Genomic DNA, 25,129 nt, shown 5'->3' with positions numbered 1-25,129 from the left:
GACTACATTTCATATAAAATGCTTAAACACCTGTCTTCTCAATCTAAACTAATTTTATTAAATATCCTGAATCTTCTTTGGGAGCATAATCTTATTCCTATGGATTGGAAGGTTGATTGTTTAGTACCTATCTTAAAACCCAACAAGGACAAGTTTAACTTTGATTCATATAGACCTATAGCATTGACTTCTTGCATGGGAAAAATATTTGAACAACTTTTAAAACAAAGATTGGAACATTTCATAGAGTCTAATCATATTTTACCTTCTAATCAGTTTGGTTTTAGAAGAGGCAGGTCTTCAAGGGAGAGCATTGCTCACTTACATCTTGATATTTATAATGCTATACAATCAAAGCAAGCTCTCGCTGGAGTTTTCTTCGATGTAGTTGGAGCCTTTAATAATGTTAACCATCATATTCTATCCACGGAATTAGCTGCGATTGGTTTACCTGTAAAAGTTATACAATGGATTTTTAATTTTTTGCACAGTAGGAAGGTATTTGTTAAGTATAATAATAGACTTATTGGTCCAAGGCTTTCTCATAAAGGTACATGTCAAGGTAGCATTTTGAGTCCATTGATTTTCACACTTTATATACATAGATTAAACTTAATTCTAGGCTCTCATATATACAATTTACAGTTTGCTGATGATTTGGTAGTCTATTGTTCTAGTAATAATATAACTACCCTAAATCTTAAGTTAAACGAAGCTTTAGTTAAATTAAATTCTTATTTTAATTATCTTGCATTGGACATTAGCTTTGAAAAGTCTAAAGTCATAGTTTTTAATAAAGTAGGGTCTGAAAGAATTAAAATAAACTATAATAATATATCTCTTCTTATCACAAATGAAGTTAAATTTTTAGGTGTTATATTCATGAATAACTTATCATGGAACAAATATGTAGACCACATAGTTGATAGAGCTCTTAAGGCTCTTAATATTTTAAAGTCTCTTGCAAAAACATATTGGGGTTCTGATCCAAAAATCCTTCTTACCCTATATAAATCTCTTGTACGCAGTCATTTTGAATATGGATTTCTATGTTTTTCTGCTAATGACAAGTTGGTTAACAAATTAAATATTATTCAAAATCACAGCCTGAGACTTATCACTGGCGCCATGAAAACAACCCCAATTAATTCGTTACAGGTCGAGTGCAACATTTCCCCTTTACACCTTAGATTTAAATATTTGAAATACTGTTTTTTGCTAAAACTGTTTTCCATTAGTAATCATCCTCTAATTAAAAAGCTTAATTACTTACATAGTAAATATCCTGTAAATGCTCCATTAACTTCTAATAATCCATTTATTCTCTTCGAATATTCATTCATGTTAAATCTAAATAACCAACACAAAATACACAGTTCTAGCAATTGGATGTGTTACGAAAAGGAGTTTGACTGTCTTATTAATCAAATCGATATTATTATTGACCATAAGCTAAAAGAGCGCCAGGAAGTTTACAACCTCATAGCACAATACTCTGATAAGTTCAAACAAGTTTACACAGATGGATCAAAAAATGATATAAATGTTTCCATGGCCTATTATGTACCTCATCTGAAGTTTGGCCAAGGCGTCAGATTGAAAAAGGAGATATCAATATTTACAGCTGAAGCTCTAGCAATTACTGCTGCCCTAGAATTCATTAAAAAACAAACTAATCAATATTGGCTGATCATTACTGACAGTATGAGCGTTCTAAAGGCTTTAGATAATTATCAATTCAGTGCTAATACAAACTTCATCATTTTAGAAATAAGACATCTCCTTTATCAACTATCCAGAAGAAACTACAACATCAAATTATTGTGGACACCTTCACATATAGGAGTAAGGGGAAATGAACATGTGGACTTTCTGGCACGTTCAATTGTTGACAGTGACAGCGGCAGCCCTGTTGATGAGAATGTTGCCGTACCATACACTGATCTATTAGTTGCTATTAAATCAAAAATCCTATCTGATTGGCGTGATCTTTGGCGACAAACCTTGTTAAGAAAAGGATCTTGGTATGCTCAGATAAATCAAGATATTGGAAAAAGTCCTTGGTTTACTAAATCGCATCAACATAGAAGCAGAAAATATTATACAATACTATGCCGCTTGAGATTTGGACATTGCAGATTTAATGCACATTTGAATCGTATGCGTATCATCTCATCGCCCGTTTGCCCACATTGCACCAACAACTCTACACAGTCTTTAGATCACATATTTTTTGAATGCTCCGCTTTTAATCTGGAACGCCTCTCATTTATAGCCAACTTGTTATCAACTTCTGGACCAAAAAATGTCCCGCGCAATACACAAGATTTATTGACTAATTTGGATAACTATACTAGTATATTTGAATTTATTTGCAATACTATCAATGATATTTGAAACAGGATCAGGACCTTCATTCATCGGATGTGAAATTTTATTTTGATATTTCAGGCTTCGGCCTATTACAGACTTGGTTTCGACCTCGCCTATCACTTATAGACAAAGAAGAGTAGACGAAAATATGAAATTTCAGACTTGGTTTCGGCCTTACTCTACCAGTCATCGAATCAGAAGAACAATAAAGTTACTTCAGACTTGGCTCCGGCCTTTTGATATATCAGAACGAAACTTACAAATTCAGACTAGGCTGTATGGATTATAGTCCTTTGCCTTTCCCTATTGGGGATAAATTTTAAAACAACAACAACCAAGCTCCCGCCATTTTGTCTAAACCTAGAGAGTGAGTAATAGTTTTTTTGCTGTTCCAAAAATTTGTACAAGAAGTTTTAATTAACAAATGGAATAAGTTTAAAAGTGTATATTGTGCAACTTTTATTGTATAAACTTAATCGTGTTCCGATATAATATATCGAAATGGACGGACCAAATCGTGGTTTTCGCGGTGGTGGACGCGGAGGTCCACCGGGTCTTCGAGGGCGTGGAGGATTTGAAATGCGCGGAAGGTATACTTACTTTGTTATTTGTACTTTACTATTATATCATTTAAGATAGAAAAATACTATGCTTAAATCCCATACAATTACATACTTACAACGTTGAAATTTTTAGGTTAGTTATATATTCTAACATATACTTACATTTTTGTGTCACATTTACTTATTATGGTATATTTATAAGGGGTGGTGGACCCGGAATGCGGGGTCGCGGAGGTCCTATGAGAGGAGGTGGCCCGCCACGTGGACCGCGCGGTTTTCGAGGGCCTATGCGAGGCGGCGAAAGAGGCGGTCGATTTCCACCTGGACCCCAAGGCCCAGGACCTCATCCAGTACCAACTATTGAATCTCGAGGCCCACCGCAAAGTAATTCTTACGTATTACTCTTGAGCTTACCACTTAAAATTTTTTTTTCCTAATATAACTTTTATTAATCATCTTACTTCTATTAATTTATCTATATCGTCATTATTAATTTAGAGTAAGGCAAATTAATTTATATGAACAACTTAATTTGTATTTTTATTTTTGTAATCCCTTACGACTTGGTGAAGGTAATATATTTTTATATAAGAAATAAAGTTTATATCAAATAGTGTGTCTCATCTTAAACACGATTATATTTAATTTTAATCTCGATATTAATAGAAAAATAACATTGAATTGTCAAATCTCTTGTTCTTTTTGTAAGTGAAAGTACTTAATTAATTAAGAAATCATAGTATAGAAATGAAAATATAAATACCAAGAGTGATTTTCTTAAAATTTTAATTTAAAGGAGAGTATTATAAATTGGTTTTTAAATTGCTTTCTCAATTATTGTCTTTTTTTTGTTATTATTACTAAAGTACAAGTTTTAGGAACTTTACTTTGCATTTTGTAATTGTATATTTAAAATAAAGAAAATTTTAGTAATGTTAATTTTAGATTAAAAGATAAACTAAATATTTATCATTTACATTAGCATACTAGTCAGCATTTTTTGCAATCAATGGTTAGTTCACTAAACTCAATTGTACCTATCTTAAACTTCAATGATACATATTTTTTTTTAAGCTTTTTCTTTAGAGATATTAAAAGTTTTCTTGTTAAGACTAATACTCCTTTTTTTAAATCTTAATTGAAACTTACAGGAGGAGGATTTAACAATAATAGGGGTGGTCCAGGAGGCATGAGAGGTAGAGGTGGCAGGGGTAGGGGAGATTATGGCCCACGCAATGATCGAGGTGGTCGTGGAATGCCTATGAGAGGTGAGAATGTTGCTGAAAAGTGTTTTAATACGTTCATTGCCAATCATGCAACATCGCATGATCCGGGTGATATTCATTTGGACCCGTCACATGTCCAAAGAATTTTGTAAGTAGATTTTTGTATGAGTCATAGCATAATTGTAAATGTGTTTTATGGACCTCTACAGCAAGGAGGGTTACAAACATTTTTAGAAAAAAATATATTTAATGCCCTTAGGAGTAAATTATCACAAAAAAAAAAAAAATAGGGTTTGGATAACATGCTGTAAAACCCAAATTTTGGGTTTGGCAAAGTGTTCTTCAAAACAAGAACTTCTTTTGATGAACTTTTCTTCAATCAAATTGATATACCCAATACCAGCTCTAACAAAATACTGAAAATGGCCAGTGCCAAGTTGCTCTAGCCTATGCTTCAGCACTTTGTCAGCATAACGATGAGGAAGTAAGACAAAGCAATTGAATTTTAAAATAAGAAATAATATTGCAGTTGTAAGTTTCTATGTAGTGTGACAAACAAGTGGCGTTGGCGCAACGGTTACAGCCCTGGATTGTATCTGTTGCGCTGGCGGTTGCGGGTTCGATCCCCGCACATGACAAACATTTGTATTGGCCATACAGGTGTTTGCTGTGATCTGGGTGTTTGTGCAGTCCTTGTGGGTCTCCTCACCGTGCCTCGGAGAGCACGTTAAGCTGTCGGTCCTGGTTGTTATCATTTACACCTGATAGCGATCGTACTGATAGTAAGGAATATATCCGCCAACCCGCATCAGAGCAGCGTGGTGGATTAAGCTCTGTTCCTTCTCCTACACGGGGAAAGAGGCCTATGCCCAGTAGTGGGGTATTACAGGCTGAAGCGTAACTAACAAGTGGACTGTAAGAGTGTGTAAATAAATATTATTATGTTGTTAGGTCGTTCAGCTAGAGTCGGTCCTCCACCGAGTGGGGGGCCAGGAGGTCCTGGACCCCATCCAGGATCAGGGCCGCATGGACCAGCATCAGTCTCCGGTCCAAATGTACCACCTCGAGCAGCACCTGTACCACACCCAGTAGGTGGAGCACCTCAAAGTGGACCGCCTTTTAAACGAGGAGGTGGTCCTATTCATGGAGGCCCTGGTGGGCCACCGAAACGTGGAAGGTAGCAACAAAATTATTTTGTATATTTCTTGGGAAACAAAATCTATAGTACATTCATAAACAACATAAAACTAACAAGCATATTTCGAATAAGCTTCCACTGATAATTATAACAACATAGATAGTACAACAATTTGAAGCAAAATAACAAAATTTTAGGAAAATTTAATATTTTTACTAACTTTTCAAACTTATATATCTCCCCAATAGTTCCTGCTAAAAGTGGTTGCTTCTATAAAATTGTATTTGCTTACTTTTTTTGTAGGTTTGATGGTCCCCGAGGCACCAGTGGTGGTCGTCCTCCACAAGCTGGTGGCTATCAGCCTGCAGCTCCTTCACATAATGTTCCAGCAGCCAATGGCTATGGACCCCCATCGTACGTTTATATATTATTACTTAGGGGTTGTCCATTAATTATGGGAGGCTTGCAATTGGGGTTTGGAAAAAATTACGAAATATCACAATGAGGGCTGTAATGAAATATAACATATTTATTTTTCCAACCATAAAACAACCAACAAACACTGTAACCTTGATGCCTACCTAGACAGAAATTTGTAACAATGCTAAATTTTTCAAAATTTAATCAGATTATATCTGTATTTAAAGATAATATTCTGAAAATTTTAATAAAAATTTCAAAGAAAAAAACATTTTTGGGTAAGAGGGCAGTCTTAAAACTCATGTGATTAATGGATGACCCCTCATACACTATGTTAAATCAGTATATAATGATGATCCATAAACACGATAGGAATGTGCCGTCTGAAACACACATGACGCTAAACATCGATCTGAACATATAAGAAAGAAGACTAAACAGCATAGTATTCATGTATCATTTCTATATTTAATTACACGAATTTTCTTTTAGGCATACTGGTTACCAGCCATACGAACAACCAGCGGCAGAACAATATGCACAACCATCATACAATACATCAAGGTAAATAACAATAAATTAATGTTTAAATGTAAGTTACTTTAAAAGTTATTATTTTTTTTGCTTTTGTTGAACTCATCTATTAATTTTTCAGTGAAAAAACATTTAGGAAAGAACTAGCTGATCATGCAAACGTTGTTTTGCCATATATGTTATTAACACCCTTAATCCCCCCTCAGCCTTATAACTTAGGGGTATGAAAAATAGATGTTGGCCGATTCTCAGACATACTCGAAATGCCACCAAAATTTATTAAAATCGGTTGAGCCATTTCGGAGGAGTTCGATGTTTAACACCATGACACGAGAATTTTATATATTAGATTTATGTAAAACTAACTTGATAATGGCGAATGTTTAATAATTGTTAGTTATTACATGATTGTTTAAAAAATTACAATCATATTAGTATAATAAATATAAAATAACTATATAATAGTAAACAAAATGATGAAACTATTGACATGATAGGAATTGCCGTCTGATACATAGATGCAGATATCTATTATTCTGAAAAAGTAATATAAATGTTGTAATGTATAGGCTATTTTACATGTTACTTAAAGAGATTAATTTTTTCAGTTCATATCAAAGCAACTACTCTTCACAACCACCTGCTCAGCCAAATTCAGGCTACAATTCAAGTGGGTATGGATCTAATTATGGATATTCAACGGGTGGCCAAGGCTATGAAAATGACGGTTATGGGTAAGTAAATAAGAGATTATTTTTCAGTAAAGTCATATGAACATTAAATAACTTTCTATTTATAATAGCATTTCAAAATGAAAATAATAGTTGTATTAAAAATAGTCATCAAAAATTTTCACTTACCCCACACACCCACTTTTTATTGGCCTTATCAGGCATGTACAGGTCTTAGGACATGTGAATACCAGTTATTGTATTTGTTAAGCAATAATCCTGCTGGTGGAGGCGGTGACGCCGGCTACGGGCCCGCGGAGCCAGTCTACGGCGGCTCTGCGCCTGCCTATGACTCCTACTCACAACCCTCTTACAACACCTATCAGCAACAACCACAGTATGGTAACAACTATGGTAAGTACAAGAAATATTAAGATGATACTGTTGACTAATAAACCTAGCAATCTAGTCATAATCACAATTGTTAGCATAATTTGTTGGCTTTTATAACCTATTGTAGGAGACGATTTCATTTGTTAAATGAGATGATACATACTATGAAATATATAAAAATCAGTATTATTTACTAAGATTCAGATCAATGATTATAATACTAAGTAAACTAGGGAAATGAAATAATTATAATAATATTATTAACATTAGATTAAAATAAATGTGAACCTGACAAATTTACTTAGTAGGTGATAATACCTACCTAGGCCTATAGGAATTAGTTAATATTAGTTTAAAACAAAATTAGCATTATAATAAAAACTGCATATGGGTAATATGAACAAAATAGGTTGTTTGAAATAATTGCATTATAGAAGATAGTAGCGTAGTATGATAACACTATTAATATAAGGAAAGATATTAATATATTAACATGTGCTGCAAAATCTAAAAAAATATATACAAATAGAACCCAATTGAAAAAGTTTTGGATCAAAAATATATAGTAAAGGCGATATTTGCAAAAAGACGATCAACTAACATTATTTTATAAAATAAGTCATGTTTTAGTATAACAATTATTGAGTATATTATTTATTGCTGTCATAAAGGAAGAGCCTGAATAAATTTAAAAATTCAAAAAATGTGAATAAATTTAAGAAAATATATACACATGAAAATTAGGGAAAATTTTAAATATATATACAAATATTATGTTAAAAATATTTTATAAGAAATAATAATAGATCATGCAGACATTAGCAACATTTCAGTAAATTTGTTTTTTTTTTTGTGACATGAGAGACCTGTAAGGCACTTAAAACATTGAAATTACCTGAAGAATTTATTACATATTATTAATTATTAATATTATATAAAAATAATTTAGGAGAACTTTACGCATTACTAAATGCAATTTTATTTTTCCTTCACAATACAAATATAAATCAAGTGTGTATTTTTATTCTATTCTTAATGTAGGTAAAATTTTAATTAGTGTTATCGTAAATAATATTTGAAATTCACATAATTGTCAAAGGACAAAAATGTTGAATCTTTCAATGTACATTGGCATAGCATCAATATCTTTGTAATTGTTTGTATTACAGGCAGTTGGTGATCTGTTTGACTAAGAAAAGTTTGAACATCTATATGCAACTCTAAATATTAGTAGCTGGATCGATTATTTGAAGATTATTTTTAATTTGGATTAGATATTGTTTAATTTATTTTCACATATTAACGAGTAACTCAACAAAAAGTTAAAAATGTTAATAGAGAAATATTGACATCTGATTTAAATTATGACTATGTTACAGATGGCTTAGGTTTCATTTTATAATAATCATTCACGAAATTTTATGAATTACTGACCTTTTTGAAAGAACTGTTTTTAAGTCACAATATAATTAATGAGATAGGGATAATACCTTATGTATTCCATCAATGGAAATTTGTAACCGATGGTATAAGTAGATACCATTATTAGCAATTAAGAAATTAATTCACAATAAAATTATAAGAGAAAATGTGTGATCTTTATTTTTTAATCTTACATTATTTATATTTAAAAAAGATTTAAATGAAATTGAAGTTTCAACAGGTGAAAGGTAATTTTTGATCACTGTAGTTTATTTTTTACATCATCTCTAATCAAATATAAATAATACTTATTTTCAGGTTATGTATTTGAAGAAATACATGTGTAAACTTGTTTATTATACAAAAATATATATTATATATAGCCTTGGCAAGTGATTGATTATGTTATAAAAGGTTATATTATATAACTGATTTACCAAATATTTTAATACCCTAAAGGGTAAACGGTAAAAATTTATATGGGAATATGATGAGTTGGAAAATATTTTTGTTGCTCAATTAGGTAAAAAGTCGTAAGACGATAATATAGATTGAATACAGAGTATTAGGTAACTTAACACTGACTAAAAATAAAACAATTATAAGATTATATTTAATAGGTGCCAGCAATAATACTGTTTACCCTATTTTACTTTTTTTTGTTAAATTGAATATGACCATAAAACAAATAACTTGGGAGTAATATAGAATTAGCACAAACTTCATGAGCAGCACCAGAACGAATTTACGAGAGTAGTATTTACTGCGAGTTTGAAGATAATATTAAATTGTGAATTACAGGTAATCATTATTTTATAATTTTACTTAAATAGATATAATTTTAACAAGACTTAATATGAAAAGTCAAGTATATTGATGTAATAATATAACAATTTTTTTAGAAATAACATAAGTGGCTATGTTTTTGAGTGCCATAGGTCGCAATTAGAGATGTATAGCAACATTCCATTTGAATATTAAACGTAATAGTACAAGAAAACAAAATAAATGTAATTAAAATACATGTCTAGAAAAATATTCTGTTATTTTTCTCATTATCAATTAAGATTTGCGATCCAGCTAATAAGTAGGCATAATATGGAACGAATTATAAAATGAAATAAGATGACACATGCTTATAAAAAGTATTAAGTAATAAGAATTTCGAAATTCAGAAAAAAATCTGTACAGTACAATTAGGAAATTAAGATAGTGGTTGAAAGTGAGATCCGAATATCAAGTATTAATATAATAACATAACTGTTAAGACGTTAACCTTTTATTTCCATTACTTTGTTTGAATAATAGTTTTATATCAATTCATATTATATTTTCAGGAAAAGGATGAATGAAAAATGATCATGACAAATGTTTAAGGAAGAAAATGTATATTTACACATCTACTCTTAAGATGTAACTGAAGCCTCGTGCCACGGAAAGGAAGATATTATGGTAAAAATAACATGACAAGTATATCTTTTGGTAGTTGGATTAGTGTGAGTGTTCATAGCATAGATATCAAGGGAATTACAATATTACTAACTAAAATTTTAAGTACTTTTTGAAAATTTTGAATCCTGCGTGGATCGGGGGTAGATTCTTCTTCTTGCGATGCTTCTGGTGTTGCAGGAGTGACTACGGCAATCGCTTACTGTGAGATTTATGTGAACTGTACGCATGTTTGCCAACCTAGTTGTATAAAAAAAGTAAAAATCTCGTTCATCTTATATAATTATTATTATTATTTCTTATTTATCAGAATAATCCAAAAAAATTAAAATAAAGTTGATGCAGTTTTTTTTATTATGGGATAAATACCTAATAAAATTAATTTGTTACAGGTAATTCGACAAAAAAGCTGTGAAAAATATAGATTAGAAATTTTATAATTTGTTAAATATATTTTTTGTTACAATCATTTTATTTTTGTTTTGTTATTGCTAAGAAAGGTAGAAGGAATAAAATTTTGTATTTACCGTATTATTTATCAGTCATCTATACTTATCTAACTAACTTATCTCAGGAACTACTAGTCCAATTTGAAAAATTCTTTCACTGATAAGATAGCCCATTTATTAAGGAAGACAGGCTATTTTTTTCCCTAATTAATGCGTTTGAAACCGCGGAGCACAGCTAGTGTTTAAATATGACGGTTTGTCTTTAATGTTCTTCAATATAACAATCAACAAAACCAATTTAATTTTTGTTACTCCATATTTACCTCATCTTTTATTTCTTCTTCCTACCACCTTGTATGCGGATGATTTGCAAATATATCGTCATTTTGAGCTGACTGAGCTGCACTAGTCTATCATGAGCTATAGGCTAATTTTTTTATAATTCCATTGAAATAACAGGCTATAATTATAATAATTATCAAAAGCTCGATTTGAGTTTTGATTAAACACCTTTAGTAAGACATAAACCTTCGTTTTGGTATAAAAAAAACGAGTGTGCTTTAGACCACTCGACTGAAGTAAAACTTCTTTATCTCCATCTAACATATCTCCCTCTCAACTTCCGTTCGCCTCACACGACCACACTTCATAACGCTCTCGTCACCCATTCACCAGATTCCTTCCCAAATCAAATAGTCCGGGAGACAATGACAGATATTCATGACCGATTTCCTCCCAATCGAAACTTCGTAAAATGCATTAGTGATATGTTTATTCGTGATATATACAGGGTGACTGGTGAATTACTATCAATATTTACAGAGGATACTCGGTACATGATTCTCATTCGAATTATGTAAAAAAAATAGGTACTTAATTTTTGACAATATTCCCACACATTTCAATTTAAATAAATGAAATGTAGACACATTAATTTTCAGCCATAACGGCGGCGCGTGCGGCCTTGGCCTTGTACTGTGCCGCTTGCCGCCGCCCGCCGCAACCCCCGCCAATTCTAATTCCCCCCTAAATTCGATTAGTAGGTCACTAGGTCAGTTGGGCGAGCGCCGCCATAAGGTTTGTACGTCGGAGTACGTCCATCTTCCAGCGCGCGCGCCTAGTGATCGATCTTACGCGTATACCTAATATGTCTCGTGTGAATGTGACCTGTCATAAGTAATAAGTTATGGCTTATCAATACACTAATGCAGAGTACTTAAAAATAACCCGTTTGTGTTATATCATGTAAAAGACAATAAGTATGGTTGGTTCATTTATTACGTAAGACGATTTAGGGGGAGAGGGGGTCGATCATGTCTTTAGTCTCGATAGTTCTTAGGTAAAATTACAAAAATGCGCAAAGTGAAAATACCTTGAAAAATCGCGGACAACCGCGCGAGTGCCGACTAGTTGTAACTTGCTTTCGTAAACAACATTCGTTATTAAGTTGATAAATTTTAATATTGTAGTTGAATATGTAGTTTTTTTTTGTTAAGCTTCTGGACTGAAAATCTTATGTCGGTAAAGATCATAATTAAAACCAAAGTTTATTAATACCAAAAAATAAAAATTATTAGTACCTACCTTAAGTACAAATAAAAATAAACATTGAAACAAACCAAACGTGTATTCATTTTTTCGTTTAGATTCTTAAGTAATAAATTAATATTTATCAAATTATCAAGAGGAATATTTATCAAGGGGAAGGGGTCGGCCTAATCTTATTTTGGTATTTTTGCCTGTCCTAAGCTAAAATTAAAGTATGAAGGGGGATTGGATCATACTGGTTTGTCAAAAGTAGCCTGCTACCCTGTTAACACTTGGCGGTGTTTGGACGTAGGTAAACGACCGCGCGATAACTAAATGTACCTATACCTACACACCTGCTTTGTGACGACTGCGCAGCTAGGGCGTCCAGACGACGCGTAATTAGCGAGATAACTGTTGGTTAACTTTACTTAGAAGTTTATGAATATTTATTTTATATGTAATTTTTTTTCGTCATATATGATCCTCAAATAACACGTCCTCAAATATTGATAGTAATTCACCAGTCACCTGTATATTCGCGACTGCTAGCTGCGACTCCGTGGGTGAGAGTGAGACTGGCATTGGTCGCTGTCCACGCATAGAGAAAAAAGCTTTTTTAGTACATAACTTCCGCACTTTAAAATTTGTCAGATTATAGTTTAGCTAATAGATTTCTTGAAGGCAAAATAAAGTCAGCTGACCATGACATAGTGGATTATATCAGCTGGCTGGCAAATTATATTATCATGCCCAGATAAAATTGCATGAAAATTTTGGAATCCGTTTCAAACACAATAGTCTATTTCAGACTTCCCATGCAAATCGTCGTTTTTTATTGGGAATTTTCAGCAGAGGAAGATAGCACCTAAAACCATGTTAACTATTTTAAAAGATTACAGGATTTGCAGCCTATAAGAGATGCACTGGTCATTTCTTAACTAATGGTTTAAAGAAAAACTAGATATTTGATACTTGAGACTTGATTCCGGCTTTTTGTTATACCGGAATGAAACTTATAATTATTTAAATTATTATATTAGTGTACAATAACTTCCCATACAAATCTTCGTTTTTATTTGGAATTTTCAGCAGTGTCATCTCCCTATAGATAAAATCATTTGCTTTCGGACAAGGATTCTTTGAATTTTTTTCCTTACTGCTTTGACGGTTTGATGTTTAAGGGAAGGGTGTAGAGTCAAATCTCATCTTATCTTAGAGAACGTTAGAGGGCCACGGCAAATATCACGCAATTTTTTTTCTGATTGAAACAAAAAAATATATACCGTAAAACATGGCAACTTTGCCCTAAAAATCAAAATATTTTTGCATTAGTTGAGTTATTTTGGAAAACGCAAATGTATTTAATATTGTGTTTGTACCACACAATACTATATGTTCATGTTTCGATATTTATTACTTAAAATATCCTTAAAAATGTTGTATGCGTGTTGGTAAAAAATACAATTATAAGTGTTGGGCAAAAAATCATAGGTTCTTGGCAACTTTGCCAACTTGAAATATTTCTAAAATTACAAGCCGTATCATTTTTTTAAAAATAGCTAAATATAAATACAGGGCAATGTAGTAAAGTATCAAATTATGAGATCAATAAACATATTTGTTGTTATTCAAAATTGAGTGGGCAAAGTCAAAAAGCCCTCTAGAACATTTTTCCTATATAATGATCAACGTCCAAAGGCTGTCACCATTGAATAAATGCAACATACACTTTTTAAATTTTAAACATTTTTTAAATTGCAAAACTTTTTAATGTGGAATATTTTATTGATGAAAATGTCACATAGGTAAATAATATAGGTAAGTTATGATTTAAAAAAAAAAATACTTTACAAGATACGAATCAGATATTCCGTATTTGGCATTTGCAGATGCCGATAGATAAGTACAATTGAATAGTGTCATGGTAATAAAGATTTATATTTATAATTAACTAACTTTACATACGATCACAAAATAATTTTCAATGTGCCAAGACAGTCACAGCGAAAAATTTGAAAGAAATAGTAGTTTTATGGATTTTTCACACGTATTTTACATTCGAGATGTGCTTTCATATTTTGCGACATTACTTTAAGACACTGTAATTTAGTATCTATAGTCCTATACATTGATTTTGGCTTAACGTTAACATAATTAAAAGAATAGTCTCAAACACAAGTCTTGACGACTTCTTCATGTAGTACAAAAATTTTGTTAAATTTTATGATTTAATAGAAATAAAAGCCATGAATGTATAGGAAATATGCCTATTTACTAACTTCTATTTCTATATAATGTATTATTAATGTCGCTTTACTGCATTGACAACGTCTCCGCTCACTTTTCTTAAACCGCATTCGCTGCCAGCTTCGCGAGTACATCCTCAATAACGCAAGTATCCCTATTATGGATCGCCATTTTGAGGCTGTGCTCGAAGATCTGTTTTCGGTTTGCCACCACCACCTTTTTAACGAAGTGACAGATCGCGTCACCCTTGTCGTCGGTGTAATAGACTGTTTGTGTGTCTAGTTACCGCAACCACCGCCTGTGAGACACTGTCATGGATTCGGAGCCTCTCCGCCCTCATCTAGACAACAATGACTTTTTCACTCGTCTGTCCCTGCGCCACGTGGATTGTCATGATTCTCGACCCCTACCCGGCACCATACCCCCGACTCATCAACGCCTTCTTCTCCTTTTGAGTGAAAGACAGGTACAGGGTCCGGGAACCGGTGAATCCTTCCATGCGCAGGAAGTGGATGATTGGGCTCGAGCTGTAGATTCTATCGTACTGATGGCGAAAGCAACGTCTTTTGGGTTTCGATGCGTGCACGCACGTACTAAATGCTAACAAGGACACACCGATGCTAGCGCATAATAGTTCGAAGTACCTAACGGATAAAATCGCACAAACGTCAAATCTGCGTGGGGATTTTACTAAGTATTATCGGTATTTTCAAAATCGAATATCTTTTTTCCCCCGCAAGCTACAAAATGTGCTGTGTGGCTACGGCACTAAAGAATTTAGCCACCCCCTCTCTTCCCGTGGGTGTCGTAAGAGGCGACTAAGGGATAACAAGGTTCCGCAACCACCTTGGAGCTTGGGAAGCCGACTGATGGCGGGATAACCATCAAACTGCTGGCTTTGAAATACACAGGCCGAAGACGGGCAGCAGCGTCTTCGGTGCGACAAAGCCAGTACTGCGGTCACCAACCCGCCTGCCCAGCGTGGTGACTATGGGCAAAACACATGAGTTCACGTTATTTTTGGCGTAAACTTGTGGAGGTCTATGTTCAGCAGTGGACTGTATAGGCTGTAATGTAAGCTACAAAATTGCTCCCATACAACAAAAAAATATATTTTTAAAGACCTTTCTAATGGTACCAATTTAAATTTGCTACGAGGTGGGTACGTTTTGTTCCATGTTCTTTAAAAATAAGTTACAGGAGACAACCCTACGGGAAAAAAATTGGTGGGCAATGTCGTCAACAATGCTTCAAAATCGTGCATGTGACTTTGCCCACCAACGTATTTTATGATTTTATAAGATTTATTGTGTGTTATTTTAATGTATATTAATCATTTCATATATACTAACGGTGGCAAAAAAATTATTTACCTGCTGTAACTGCAACTATTACTTTTTGGCAAAGTTTTTGTACTGGTTTTTGCCCGCGAAAAAACACCATCAACTTGTACAAGTTCTTACAGGCAACTGAAGTGACATCGGTGATATTACATCACTTAATGTTATCAGAAAAATAATTAAGTTTCTATAACAGACATAAAAATATTTCAAACTACAGACAAATTAGCTATGTGTCGAGTTTTCCAAAAAATACCCAACTGGGCAAAGTCAACGCTCAAGGGCAAAGTTGCCATGTTTTACGGTACTATTTTGGTCCATTTAATCCAGATTGTACATTCTTAAGATTTAATCTGAAGCGTAATCGTATTACAATTAAGATCATTCACTAATTCGTTCGAAAGAAAATAATTTCATTCATACTTCGACATTATACATCTTCTGACTATGATTTGTTGATTGTGTCTGATTACTAGTCTTAAATAAAAGCACGAAGCATTTTTTTTTTCTTTTTACATTACAATCCACCGCTAACCATCCAACGTTTACGTAAGAAACCCACATTTTGAAAAATCTCATGAGATTGGGGGACGGGGGAGAGGGTTGAATAAAATCTCGCATCTCACCAAAAATTAAAAAAAAACACCACGTAATTTATGGACGCCCCCTTTGTTGTACGAATACTACGTGGACGGCCATCTGTTCTGTTTCAGAGGTGTGTGTGTATATATATGTATATATATTTACAGCGATTCGGTTCTCTTTATCACCCCATTCCATTTTAATATCACAAAATATTTTTTAATGTATTTGCGCGAAAATACAATGAACAATCATGGCCAACTATGTATATTCATATATCCCTACTTAGTATAAAACAGTCGCTTCCCGCCGTCTGTATTCTTAGATCTTTAGAACTACCTACGCGACGGATTTTGATGTGGTTTTCTTTAGTAAACAGTGATTCCAGAGGAAGTTTATGAGAGGAACACCGATAGTTTTAGAGATTTCTAATGTGATGTCGTAAATAGACACATTATATTTATTTTATATTTAGAATCAGCATTGCACCCGTGTGAAACAGGGGCGGGTCGCTAGTGATAATATAAAAATGAAATTTAACTTCACAGTTCCTTTTTATTAGTTATTTATTGAAATTTAGTAATAGCAATCAATAATTATATTAAATATACTCAAGTTATAAATAATAAATATCACAATAACGTCAATAATATCCATCACAATTAAATGAAGTTATCAGTCTCCTTTGTGACTTATATGGATCATTTTTTAGAAAAAACCTCACAATTACTCCCCATAAATTATGTAGGTATCATTTTCATAGATAATTGCTTGCTCTACCGGCATCCACAACTAAAAAATTTATTATTGTTTTTTGTAAATTAATTAACTATTAAAATTATATATTATTATTCTTAGGTTTAATGGCTTTCAGTTGTGCCAGGGGGCACTGTCGATTTCGCCTATGTCATTATAAGAAAATAAAAGAGGTGTATAAATTGTTATAACTTTATTATCTACGCTGTTGCTTCGGGAAGTGTTGTTATAATGTCCGAGTCTCCAGGGTCAGTAATTGCAAGCGTGCACACTCTGTAGTACTTTCCACAAGCTGTACCTAATTCAATGTTGTTACCACTGTAATGGTGAACGCCTGTTTTGGCCAATAGAGCGTAGTACTCAATTTCAGATTTCCTGTAAAGATAAGAAGTTATCAGAAAACAATAACGAAAACACAATTTATTTTAGACCTCTGCATTAGTTAGTACATAGTCTTTGCCCTAAATATAGTTAAAAAGTAAAAGTAACAAACATATTTTCTATTGCACGTTATATTTATTACTATTACAGTGTGTTAGTTTAATACATTAATATAATACCATTAAAAGTATATGGTTATTTGAAGTGGTCTCCATTGGCTGCAATACAGTCCAATTTAACAGTTCAATTTAAATAGGTAATAAATAACATGCACAATTTTAAGTTATTAAGTTTTTTGGTTTGTACATTTTCAAGGCATCAAATTCTCAGAACTCTACTATTGAACTGCATACTTACACATATATTTTTATACATATTTTTTTTATTTATAATTTCTTTCTTTCCATTTTAATTTTTTCTACATGTATTTTTCTTCAATGTTATATGTAATTTTTATTATTAATCATTACAATTGTTAAATTTTAAAAATTCCACACGTCACTCCACACGACACGATTCGTGTGGAGTGACGTGTTTTAGGCCGTTAACAAAAGATAAAATTTAAAACTAATTAGAAGATGTAATTTAATATTAATAAATAAAGATATAGAAGATGTATTGATTCTACTGCATGTGAGACACGATAATAGAAGAAATTTTGAGAACAAGATGTCAATATAACAAATAACTATTAAATAGAAATTGTAACGTAAAATTCTTTAGCTAATTTAACCCTTAACCGGAATCGTGGGTCCATTTTGACCCGACAACGACAAAAAAATCGTTTAATTTCAAAACGCGAACATCAACACTTTTGCGCGCCAACGTAATGTCATTACGTCGCTTGTTGCGACGGGTGCCGGATGCGTGGCGCTTTGAATTTACTGGAAGTGTAAGTACGAGCCGTCGTTGGGTCCAATCGGACCCACGATTCCAGGTACGTTTTTTTTTTCAAATGTGTATATATATATTTTAAATTATTTTGACACAATTCTGAAATAATGGCGCGTAGTCTTAGCGAAAACGATATCCAGGAGTTATTGTTGGATGAAAATGATACAGAACCAGAACCTTTGAGTGATTTCGAACCTTGTGACGAAGAAAACATAAGTGACAATGAAAATTCGGAACATGAAGCCACTTTTCAATCAAGTGACTATTCATCTGACGATAATGTCGAAGCTGAAAGTAAAGGAGAAGGTAACTTCTAACTAAGGGCACTGTCATCTAAAACTTACTATAGAGGCAAAAATAGGTTTAAGTAGTCTAAGACATTGCCTAGTAGCTCCAGAATCAGAAGTCACAACATAATTACTGACCTACCTGGGATCGTTGGTCCAGCTCGTGATGAACAACAACGAAAAACAAGAAAGAAGAGCAGTTTATTCTTCATTTTCAATGGATCTGAAGAATAGAATTGATAATTTCCTGGGGCCAGCTGTTGATGTACCGCAAAATGATACACAACAAGAAACTTCCACTCAAAGTGGGTCACGAAAGAGAGGAAGATGCTATTTATGTGGTCCAAAGATTGAAAATAAACAATCGCAAAAGTGTGGTAGATGCTGCAAATTTATATGTAAGCTTCACGTACAAAAATTTTTTTGTATAGCAAGTGCCTTACATAGAATAAGTAAAAGACTGATAACAATTTTACGGTTTTAGAATAGGTTGTCATTTTTTTTATTTTCAGTCGATCTCACAAAGAATTTATATTTTTGTTAACGTGAAGATACGTAGAACTCTAAACTATTGTAAAATTTTAAATCTTTTTTGTTTTTATTATTTTTTGATATGGCCAAAGAAGAAGACCAGATAAAAATGACCAAATGTAGAACCTAAGATTAAAAGTGAAAAAAAATATATAATTTCATGATGTAAATGAATAAAAGTTCATTTATATATTACATAACAATTGTTTTAATGTATTTATAACCCATCTAAGTGCTAATTTCTTCTGTATTAAATAATAGCTTGGATTTTAATTAAAGGGTCCATTTGGACCCAAGATTCCAGTAATGTAGAACAATTTAGCGATTCCGGTTAAGGGTTAAATGACATATTTTTATAAGAAATGACAAATTTTTAAAATTTAACGATTATTATTTTTCTTTTTTTCTAATGGCACTCATTATTTTTTATTTAAATAGCCAGTTCTTATTTTTTATTATTGTCGGTAAAATCGAAAAATATTATTCCTATCTTATCATTATTCTTATTTAATTATTTTTTTTTATTTTAAATTTTTTGTATTTATTTATATTTTCTATTATTGTTGGTAAAAACAATATTATTCATATTTTATAAATATGTAATTCGTATTTAAATATGATTTCGAAAAAACAATTTGTTGGAGCGCCTATCAGTTTTTGAGAAGCAATTACTCTCAATCTTGTAATTTTGTAATTTATATCAATTTTTAATTTACTGTCATTTTTTATTTTATACATTGCCTTTGTTACACATTGTGCATTAATTCATTATTAAAAAAGACTTCATCCAAACCGGCAGCAAATCATTTTAGCTTTCTCTTCTACTAATCCTTCACAATTTACTAAAAAAAAATACCAAGCTAAGCTCAGTCACCCAGGTACTATAAATAATAGCTGACCCTGTAAACGTTGTTTTGCCATATATATAAAATTCTCGTGTCACAATGTTAGTTAAAATACTCCTCCGAAACGGCTGCTCTGATTTTTATGAAATTTTGTGTGCATATTGGGTAGGCCTGAGAATAGACCAACATCTATTTTTCATACCTCTAAGTTATAAGGGGGGTTAATAACATATATTGCATAACAACGTTTACGGGGTCAGCTAATATATTTCTAAGACAAACTAGAGCTACTAGAGCCACTGTTTAATCAAATTTAAGAATTCATTACATGATTGACTAGGAAAGATTATATCGAGAACATTGTTGTTTTTGGAAAAATTATGTTATTTAATCCTCATTTCTGAAACTAACTGATGCTCTAGCTGAAATAACTTTGTTTTCAACTTTTTTTTGTGGATAGAAATAAAATATTATACCTTGATTAAAATATGTAAAAATATTTACTAGTAACTCACCTCTGATGAAAAAAACGGATTTAGACTACTCCATAGGGTTCCCATGTGTAGTGATTCAGTAATATTCTATACAACTTTAAACAAATAAGTATTTTAATATATATAGTAACACAAGAACAAATATTTTTAAGTCTATAGATATAACGGAATCACTTTCAGGGAAACCATACTTCTTTGTCCAAAGACTCCATATGCTTTCCATAAGGTAAAAGTAGGGAACTCTACTTCTCAGTAGTCTCACCTTAGTGGGGGAGCGTTCTTGGCGATGATGACTAATTTAGCTTTGCCTTGACGTAATGTCTTTAAAGTTTGCTTGTAACCCAGGCAATACTTTCCAGATTTCATCACCAGAGCCAATCGGGAATTGATCGACTCAATGGTCTTTTTCTGTAAAATAAAAGAACAGTATGTAGCATATTGATGGGTTAAAAACTTATTTTAGACAGTATTTATACTAGAATACTATCGATTGATATTCTATACGCGGTATTTATAACCTAAAATGTTTGTAACGTTCTCAACCCTACTAATTAAAAACTAGCGAGCCTATCGTGAGACAAATAATTTTGGACCTATTTATTATTTGAAGATTATTTATAAAGTTTGATAAATAATAACGCCATAAGTCCCGTTGAACAAACTGTAGAAATAAACACGTGGTACAGACCTGCTTCTTGGCAGCTACCATTTTGATGGCGATTGATAACGGGTATCACTGAAACACAAACACACACAATCTGAATTAAAAATTTAAAACGAGTCGTAAAGTTAAAAACCTTTTACTGCAAAGATTTTGTCTTATAAATTGTTGAAAGAAATTTCAGAGATCGTACCTCCCCTTCAGTTAGCTTGAGTAAAAAGAGGGAGTAGGACAGAAGGTGATGAATGATGATAATGATGCATTACCACAGATAAATAAGATTTTAGTAAAGTGTTACCATTAAAAATTTACCTTTGTCCGTCCGTAGTCAGACGTAGCCACTCACTAGCCACTAAACAGGTGTAGGCGTTTAAATATAATATAACAAAATGCAATTTGCTTAAATATAAGATTGGACAGACCCTTTTTATACCATCAATCTGTCTAAATCTTATATAAATAAAAATGAATGTTGCGGACTTCTTTTTAACTTTACGGAAATCATTAATACTAAAAAAATAATAATTAAATTTTTTTTTTGACAGAACGAAGCAGTCGGGGCAGCTATATACTAGCTGCCTGTATACGTACTAACAAAGCATTATAAATATATATAGTTGACGCTAAACGCTATTTAAAAATAGGGGTTGGTGGTAGAAGGGTGAAAATTTAGGATTGTATGTATTTTTTAACGCCAAATAATAAAATAAATAATTTATCTAAAAATTAAAAAAAAATTAGGGGTGGACTACCCTTAACATTTAGAGGGATGAAAAATAGATGTTGTTCGATACTCAGACCTACCCAATATCACATAAAATTTCATGAGAATCGGTCAAGCCGTTTCGGAGGAGTTTAACTACAAACACCGCGACGGGAGAATTTTATATATATATATATATATATATATATATATATGTATATATATATATATATATATATATATATATATATATATATATATATATATACAAGGGCGGGACAGTATAGACTAAATATAAAAAATTACGTTCTGTTATATATTATTTTTAAATATATCCACTACTTCATTCGCATCAATTTCTTCGTCAACTTTATGCCTCAAAAGTTGCAAAGCATTAATAACATTATTCACGTGGCTGAATGCTGTTATGATGTCTGTGTTAATAGCCTGCAGTTGCTTTGACAGCGACAATTGAAAGCTCATGACTTTTTGCAGAATCACTAGGAACATAACAAAATTCGGAGATCGAAGTGTGTTAAGTATTTGGACGGCTTGTTGCGATGTTTCTTTATTGTGGCTAGATTGGAGTTCTTCGAGAGCATGCACAATTGCTGGCTAAATTTCTTTAAATCTTATAACGTCTTCATGCTTATGAACCCACCGTGTTTCGCACATTGCAAGCAAACTTTTTTGATGATCAGCCGGTAAGAAATTCCTAATTTTTTCTTTCAGAACGGCAGTGCGTTGAGCCGAATGTCTAAAATAGGAACCAACAGATTGTATGATCCCAACGCAGTTTCTTACATCTGCTTGTAAACATGAGTCAGCAATAGCGAGTTTGAGAGAGTGTGCACTACAATGTACATATAGAGCAAGAGGACAGTTTTGACGAATATATGCTTGGGTACCGTGCAAATACCTACTCATAGTTGCAGCCCTATCGTAACCTTGACCAACCACATGAGAACATTCAAGTCCATGCTTTTTCAGAGCTGTAATTATTAGATTTGCTAGGCCGGATCCTGTCACGTCAACAGTTGGAATATACTCTAAGAACATTTCCTTAACTTTATGTTGTTTAGCATTTTTTAAATCAACATATCGTAAGCATAACGAGACTTGTTCCATGCGCGCAATGTCAGTCGTCTCGTCAGCGAGAATAGCAAAAGAATTAGCTTCCTTTTCATATATACTTTATTGCACTTAAGAACAGAATATACAGAAAATTACATATATAGTTGATGGCAAAGGTGGACTTATCCCTAGAAGAGATCTCTTCCAGTCAACCAATGGTCATGAGAGAGAGTGTCATATAGCGGGGGACACAGTGCAAGAAATAACAATATTGAGAAATAACTGTAATGTATTACAAACTTATAAGTATAAATACATACACACAGACATATCATACATATATATACATACCTTACATTTATACATACATACATATACATATACATACACACATACATACATACACACATAAATACATACAAATACATAACATAATAGAAAGGTAATTATATACTTATGATTGTAAATTGACTTGAGAAATAAAGTGCTCCTTTAATTTTCGTTTGAAGGAGACAAGGGAAGGACTTTTTTGGATACTTTCTGGGAGTTTGTTCCACAGTATAGAGGCGCGTACCGTAAATGAATTAAGTTTGAATTTTGTATTGCACTTTGGTACATCCAGCTTTGTTGTAATGCCAGGGCGCCTGGAACGATTAGGAGAGGGTAGGAAGTGAAAACGGGATCGAAGATAAGAAGGAGAGTTTGGATCACGTAGGATATTAAAGAGAGTAGATAGGATATGCATATCACGGCGAAGGCGAATAGGGAGCCATTTGATCTGAGCACGGAAGTGAGAAATACGATCAAACTTTCGCAAGCCAAAAATGAAGCGTACTGCGAGATTCTGAAGTCGCTCCAACTTTCTAAGCAGCTCCTCTGTCACATCCAGATAGCATACATCGGCATAGTCAAGGATAGGTAGTAGAAGGGATTGCGCGAGCATATATTTGGTTTTGAAGGGAAGAAAATACTGGAGACGCTTGAGAGAGTGAATCGAGTAATGTATTCTCTTGCTGATTTCGTTAATGTGAGCTTTCCAAGACAGGTTGCAGTCCATAATAACTTACTTCACTTCATTGATAATCTTATGTTGAATAATTTCACCACAAATGTCAATTATTTCATTTTGGATTTGTGGGCTTGTGTAAAGGGTATTCTTCTGAGAAGTGACCAAATGCTCAGAAAGATCTTTATCCAGCGTGGCGTTAAAATCGTACATATTAAAAATAGCATGGTGTCGTCTCCTGTCAAAGATTTTCATTGTAATATGAAACTTTGAATAGTTATGGGTATCTGTAAAGAACTTACTATAGACGGCGCCACGGTTCGCTTAAACCGAAAATAAAAATCACCATATCAAAAGTTTCGCTCTAGCGGGTACATCGTTCCATAGCTTAATTGGCTAGAGCGCCGACACGGTAAGTCGGAGACGCGGGTTCGAACCCCGCTGGAGCGGACAATTTTTGATATGATATTCAAAAATGTTTAGAGTTCCTAATGTGTGGGTAACACAAAAATAAAAATCGTACATATAATAACAACATTCAAATATGCGTCGTTAGATTACACGTTGTTACAGAATGCGTTGAAGAAATAAAGGTTCACTGGTCGTTCCCCGTAGGTGATAGCGTAATAATTTGTAGCCTATATGTTGACACGACTTCTTAATAATATTCGTGGCAAATTTGAAGTAAATCCATGCAGTACTTTTTGAGTTTATCCCGGACATACATACAGACAAACAGACAAAAATTCTAAAAACTATATTTTTGGCTTCGGTATCGATTTAAGATCACACCCCAAGTATTCTTTTTAAAAAATATTTAATGTACAGTTTTGACTTTCCTACCGTTTTATTATATGTATAGATAATCTTAGGTATTTTTGGTGCTGTATAGCGTTCACGCAGACGACATCGCGGACAACAGGTAGTAATAACATATAATAATTATCGAATGACATAATAATAATAGCAAACTGCAATAATAATAACACCCATCACTAGACTATACATAAAACACTGTATAGCCATCATAAATGACTATACATAAGAATTTTACGCTTTTATTTAACGTTATGGACGTTTTTGCTGGTCACCCCATCACAACGCCCCATAAGAAACTTCGTTTCAAAAATAAACTAATATATAAAATTTTGGACTATAGA

The 25,129-nt window shown here is 32.8% G+C and overlaps 2 protein-coding genes across 2 annotated transcripts; one reads left to right on the top strand and one right to left on the bottom strand.

The window, feature by feature from the left end:
* Positions 1–3,148: 3,148 nt before the first annotated feature.
* LOC123664928 (basic salivary proline-rich protein 2-like) lies at positions 3,149–10,658 on the top strand. The gene is made up of 9 exons (XM_045599298.1): positions 3,149–3,320; positions 4,088–4,204; positions 5,114–5,339; positions 5,604–5,714; positions 6,213–6,284; positions 6,863–6,988; positions 7,197–7,339; positions 10,078–10,192; positions 10,582–10,658. Exons 1-8 carry the CDS (start codon positions 3,155–3,157, stop codon positions 10,086–10,088), a joined length of 972 nt encoding a protein of 323 aa, XP_045455254.1. The 5' UTR covers positions 3,149–3,154; the 3' UTR covers positions 10,089–10,192; positions 10,582–10,658.
* A 6,613-nt stretch (positions 10,659–17,271) lies between these two features.
* LOC123664922 (60S ribosomal protein L30) lies at positions 17,272–21,473 on the bottom strand. Its single transcript, XM_045599292.1, has 4 exons — positions 21,380–21,473; positions 21,214–21,261; positions 20,788–20,933; positions 17,272–17,468 (listed from the first exon to the last, which is right to left on the bottom strand). Exons 2-4 carry the CDS (start codon positions 21,232–21,234, stop codon positions 17,294–17,296), a joined length of 342 nt encoding a protein of 113 aa, XP_045455248.1. The 5' UTR covers positions 21,235–21,261; positions 21,380–21,473; the 3' UTR covers positions 17,272–17,293.
* Positions 21,474–25,129: the final 3,656 nt, after the last annotated feature.

This window comes from Melitaea cinxia, chromosome 2, assembly GCF_905220565.1.
Source record: "Melitaea cinxia chromosome 2, ilMelCinx1.1, whole genome shotgun sequence".
NCBI classification, from domain to species: Eukaryota; Metazoa; Arthropoda; class Insecta; order Lepidoptera; family Nymphalidae; genus Melitaea; species Melitaea cinxia.
Note: the sequence above shows the minus strand (reverse complement) of the source record. Positions and strands in the feature narration are given on the sequence as shown.